Consider the following 5813-nt stretch of genomic DNA (forward strand, 5'->3'; position numbering starts at 1 on the left):
GGCTTTCTCCTATTCTGTTTTCCCTCTCTTCGATTTCGGGACGATAAGATCTTAGCAGTCAGTTACAGTTTCCTTTATCAAACCAAATTTATTATCTAACTGGTCTTCCCTTTCCGCTGGTATATTGTTTGTTGCTAAGAACGCATTCCCGTGTTCGCTGTGTGGCGAATGTTTTGAGTTTGACCAGGTCAAGTCTCGCCTATCAGACTCGTGTGGTCTGTGTCGTAACATACTTAAACCTTTACTAATCTACCTGGTCTTCCCTATCCGCAGGTATATCGTAGCTAAGAAGTTACAGTTCCCTCTATCGAACCTCTTCAAAAATAATAATGAAAACGGTTCTTATTTATACCTAGATCTACTGCTCGAATACCTTTATTAATCTAATTAACTAATTATTATCTAACTTTTCTTAATTCCTTGCTTTTCCGCAGGTACATTGTTGCTAAGAACGCATTCCCATGCTCACTGTGTGGCGAATGTTTCGAATTTGACCAGGGCAAGTCTCGTCTGTCAGACTCGGACGAGAAGAACAAACTGTATGACTGTCATGTGTGTGGTAAGGTGTTCCCGAGGCGAGGTTCGTGGCGACGACATCTGAGCACGCACGAGAACATCAAGCCCTACGTGTGCCGAGTGTGTTGGACCGGATTCAATCTCAAGGTATGTCAAAATATTAATAACCATAGAGTCCAAGACAAAATGGTCCTCAAGACGGCTGACTCCGAGGAAAATAATCACTTACGGTTGCACCTATTCAAAATTTCAAACCCACCTATTCTTAGGAACATTGTTTGTTCCCGGATAGATGGGCAGTGATTGTATGAATGTGGAAATAAAGATGAACCAAACTCGCCAATATACCACTGAGTTTGGTTCATTAAACCATTAGTTTGATCTAACTCAGTGGTATATGTAAAAGGAATTTTAATTGTGTTAAGCATAAATGCTTGTCACAAATGTCGTTCCCTGCTTAATGCACTTCGCTAAATTTTATGACTTGACGACTAGGCGATGTCGACCCCGTGGATTTTTCCTATCATGGTAAAAACGTTTCCCTTCAGAGAGAAACGTCAGAAATGACTTAGATCAGGCTCCCAAACTCGGAGGTCTGGGGTTCAATTTCCGACATGGCCTATCTTTTTTTAAGAGGTTTGATGAAGACAACTGTAACTGCTAAGGTCTTATCGTCCCGAAAGTGAAGAGAAGAGGAAAAAATTTGAAGCCCATCTCGAGGAAAATGAATTTTCGCGTCTTGGTACAGCACATCATACGGTCACCCGTCTAATATATAAACGGCTTGATGTTACTTATGTACCTACGTGCTCAATTTGGCACTGCAACGAAGGCGAATTCACTAGTAGACTAAGTTTCTATAATACATAAGTTATCACTCGAGTTAATATCATCCCATCACCGCATGCCAATTTGCTGGGATTTCAGCGGTGACAACTCTCGAAGATGAGTAAATCCCAATCACCAAACAATACCCAACTTGAGGTGAAAAAACGGGATAATCCTACTTAGTTGGCTCAGCGGTTCATAAAATGTTAATAAAATTAACCCTATATGATGCCTGATATCGGTGTTTGATTCACACGGGACCTGATCTCGAACGATGGAAAGTTGCCACTGACCAAAACCCATGGGTTTTTTAATGTGACGAATCACGGAGAGAATAGAATTGACATGCTCTGTTGATAAAATCGAGTTAAGGTGAATCTGAGGTTGGTAACTCAGTGGTATATGTACTTAGTAGTTAGCACGGTGGACTTTGAATCTAGAGGTTGGTGCATTCTTCAGTGTGATCCGTAGGTTCTCGCGTTTTCGTCGAGGGCCATAGGATCCCGCCGATATTTCGACACGACAGAGGACACCAATATTATTTCAACCAATCAGAGTCGAGCAATTAGCATCGAAGACGACTGAGAGTCCATACTCCTAAAACACTGTTACTTGGCTATAAATGTGGGCGGATACCTCATTTTATTTATTTACCACATTTATACTTACTGCTAGGATGAGACTGAACTCTTTCGTTTTCATTCTCACAGGAAAAAATTCTTATCAAAAGTCTATTCTTTTATGTACAATTCTTTGACGAATCTTTCGTTTTCAATTGCACAGGATCACCTACGGGAACATCTGAGCACACATGGTACATCCCGTCCCTTCTCCTGTGATAGCTGCAAGAAACAATTCGTGCGTAATGAACATCTAGCCAGACACAAGCTGTGTAGTCCTTCCTGCTCGGGAGAACTGGCCAGTCCTTTGTTTGGTAAGAAAATGATTTTTGTTTGTGATGTTTTTCCCCCTTAAAAAAGAGGTTTGACAGAGGGAATTGTAACTGCCAAGGTCTTATCGCCCCGAAACCGAAGAGAGAAGGAGGACAGGATAGAAGAGTTAGAAACCAAGGCACTTTGAATGCACCAGTTGTTCCCCGTGGATCACGTGGTTGTGTGTGGTCCGTATATGGATGGGTCTTCCCGACCCTACTGAGGCTGAATGAGAATGTGAGAAGGTGGGTAGCTTGTCAACGAATGGAGGGTAAAACTACCGTCACTAAAATCCTTTGTAGTAAAACAGTGACTTTTACCTTGAAAAAACAACCCTCCTTTTTGTCTTATTGATAGAGGACTCTGTAACTTTGTGAATTTCCATTTTTTTCCCTCTTTTTTGTGTTGCGTCAGGTATTGACGTCGTGCGTCCATTCCAATGTGACGTCTGCAATCAAGGCTTCGTACGCAAAGAGCACCTCGTACGTCATCGGAAACGAGCGCACGACTTAGACCCACCGGAGGGAGCCGAAGCCAAACCCTTCTCCTGTTCTGTCTGTGGGAAGACGTTCACTAGGCGAGAACATCTGAGGAGGCACCAGCAGATTCATGCCCGGGAGCTCCTGCAGTCCTCCATGGATATGTCGGCGCTTACCGGCCTGGCTGAGGAAGTTTAAGCTCAGATTCAACCGAGCTTTCCATGTCAATCGATATTTTCGAGAGATCTGAAAGTAAGAAGGACTTGACGACACAACTCCATATTCGGGCCTATGCGAACCAAATCCTCCGTGCCACCTCTCACGTAACCATCATAAGTGAAAACAAATTTTATTTCCTGACACGAGCGCTCAAAACCAGAGAAGCGATAAAAACAAATCAACTTCACAAAACGAGAAATCATCCCAAACTCACAATGTTTTTTTATGCAACAGCGACAGAACATCGTAAGGAAATGAACAGATAACTGTTCAGGCTTAAGAACACGTCATGCCTGAGCTTCGTTCTAATTTTTGTTTGTGATGTTTTTCCCCCCTTAAAAAAGAGGTTTGACAGAGGGAATTGTAACTGCCAAGGTCTTATCGTCCTGAAACCAAAGAGAGAAGGAGGACAGGATAGAAGAATTAGAAACCAAGGCACTTTGAATGCACCAGTTGTTCCCCATGGATCACGTGGTTGTGTGTGGTCCGTATACGGATAGGTCTTCCCGACCCCACTGAGGCTGGATGAGAATGTGAGAAGGTGGGTAGCTTGTCAACGAATAGAGGGTAAAACTACCGTCACTAAAATCCTTTGTAGTAAAACAGTAACTTTTACCTTGAAAAAACAACCCTCCTTTTTGTCTTATTGATAGAGGACTCTGTAACTTTGTGAATTTCCATTTTTTTTCCTCTTTTTTGTGTTGCGTCAGGTATCGACGTGGTGCGTCCATTCCAATGTGACGTCTGCAATCAAGGCTTCGTACGCAAAGAGCACCTCGTGCGTCATCGGAAACGAGCGCACGACTTAGACCCTCCGGAGGGAGCCGAAGCCAAACCCTTCTCCTGTTCTGTCTGTGGGAAGACGTTCACTAGACGAGAACATCTGAGGAGGCACCAGCAGATTCATGCCCGGGAGCTCCTGCAGTCCTCCATGGATATGTCGGCGCTTACCGGCCTGGCTGGCATGGGTGGGGAGGTAAGAAAATTGAATAGGTATTTGAAGTAGATTAGTAGATTTAGTATAATTAACAACGAGTTTCTTTAATGGTCAGGATCACAGAGTTTAAACTTAATTTTAGTCTAATTCTGGGATCAAGCAATCCGATTAGTTGATCTCAAACTTTTTAACCCAAGAGTTAATGCAAAATAATTCACATAATAAGGTATGAGTCACATATTTATGGTCTTGTTGCTTAGAGAGTGTAATAAGTAATAAATAGGTGGGAGTACATACAACCAGGGTGCATTGCAAAACTTCCTTCCGACTTTATCATCATCTCTCATCTTCCTCAGCTGCAGATGCCTCTGTTCGCCGCCAGTCTGATGCCGGAAATCTCCATGAGTAGCGGCGGCAGCGGGAACTCCTCACCGCGTGTCAAGAAAGAGGGCGATGATGGTAGCGAGGACCCGATGGAAGTCGAACTTCCGCCGCCCGAAGCCAGCTCCAGCCCCCTCAATCGGCCAGCGGCACCAGCAGCTCTCACCGCCCTGGGAGGAATCCCGCTGGCTGTAAGGGAGAAACTGATGAGGCCCGTCATACCGCGTGAGCGCCCGCCCAAACCGATTCCTAAGTGCGATGTGTGCAAGAAGGTGTTCTCGAGACGCTCACATCTCTTGAGACACTTGAAGCGGCTGCATAATATTGACCCGCCACCGTCCTCCAGGTAAGTCCCCTTGAGAGTTTTTTTTTTTTTTTTTTCAAGAGGTTGTTTAGTGCTTTCTCATTTCCTACCCTGAGTAGGTAGCTAGCTACTTGGCTGCATACCTACCCAAATAAATTTAATGTTTTTTTCCATTTTAGAAATAAGCAAGTACCTACCTACTACCTACTTAAGTTATTAAGTAAAACGCCAATGTTAGGGGTAACTGTGAAGCCCTATCAAAGTTAAACAGGAAGTAATCACAGTGATGTTCAGTGAGGAACAATATCAAGTATGAAATGTAAAATAAACACACAGAGAGGTTCAAAAAAAAATCAATGTTGATTTTTTGAAATCAATATTGATTTTTTGCAAGACAAACCAGCCTCCCCTAACTACCTACACTTCATTTGATCACATTTTATTCATAAGAAATTATCACAATTTATCAGAAATACATAAGTAAGTAGGTATGTACAGTCCAATGATCTTATCATAATGATTTCAGTAAGTACATGAATCAAGTGAGTAAATGTTGGTATTGTTTTATTTTACTTATAAGATTTCATTATATCACAAATGATAACAGTGTTTCTCTTATTGGAAGACTCTGTGACACTCTGTGTTAATATTGCCTCTGATATACCTAATTACTCAGAAAAGGTTATTTTATTTCAGGTAAGAGGCTATGACTAACCAATATTTCTAAATGTTGAAGTTGATGTCATTATCTACTTGGGTACTATAAACAGAAGATGGGCAGGTCGGTATGTAGAATTGTAGATAGCCAAGTTATCAAGTACTTAAAATAGCTATCTTATCTAAGGAAATCCAACACCTTCTTACTCATTCATGCAAATTACCTAGGTATCTACCTAAGTAGGTCTCTAGTTGGTAAGTATGACCAAAGAAGTTCTTTTTTCAGAGATGGTGTAATTGTCTGCATTTGTTGATTTAGCTGGATCCTTAGTTACTAAGGTACATGCCTACTTAGGTACATTTGAGAAAAGAGGAATTATTCTCTTGACTGACTAGGTACAGCATTAGATAGATGAGACACTAAATTTATCAGAAAATTAAACAAAACATAATAGCATTAGAGCTACCGACCAATAAAATGAACAGAGTTCTATCATTTTTATTTTATTCTTGCCATCATTTCTCTCATACTTAGGATCAGCTCTATCTTAATTGAAAAG

At 41.8% G+C, this 5813-nt stretch overlaps 1 protein-coding gene across 1 annotated transcript; it reads left to right on the forward strand.

Annotated features, from left to right (window-relative positions):
* Positions 1–426: 426 nt before the first annotated feature.
* LOC103514724 (zinc finger protein 467-like) lies at positions 427–4642 on the forward strand (the record flags this gene model as incomplete). The annotated part of the gene is made up of 4 exons (XM_026827611.1): positions 427–663; positions 2128–2278; positions 3685–3950; positions 4268–4642. Coding segments are annotated over 4 exons (1029 nt in total), but the record flags the coding sequence as incomplete, so codon positions are not given.
* Between the last annotated feature and the right edge of the window lie 1171 nt (positions 4643–5813).

The sequence above is a fragment of the Diaphorina citri genome, unplaced genomic scaffold, assembly GCF_000475195.1.
Source record: "Diaphorina citri unplaced genomic scaffold, Diaci psyllid genome assembly version 1.1 scaffold1209, whole genome shotgun sequence".
Classification (NCBI taxonomy): domain Eukaryota; kingdom Metazoa; phylum Arthropoda; class Insecta; order Hemiptera; family Psyllidae; genus Diaphorina; species Diaphorina citri.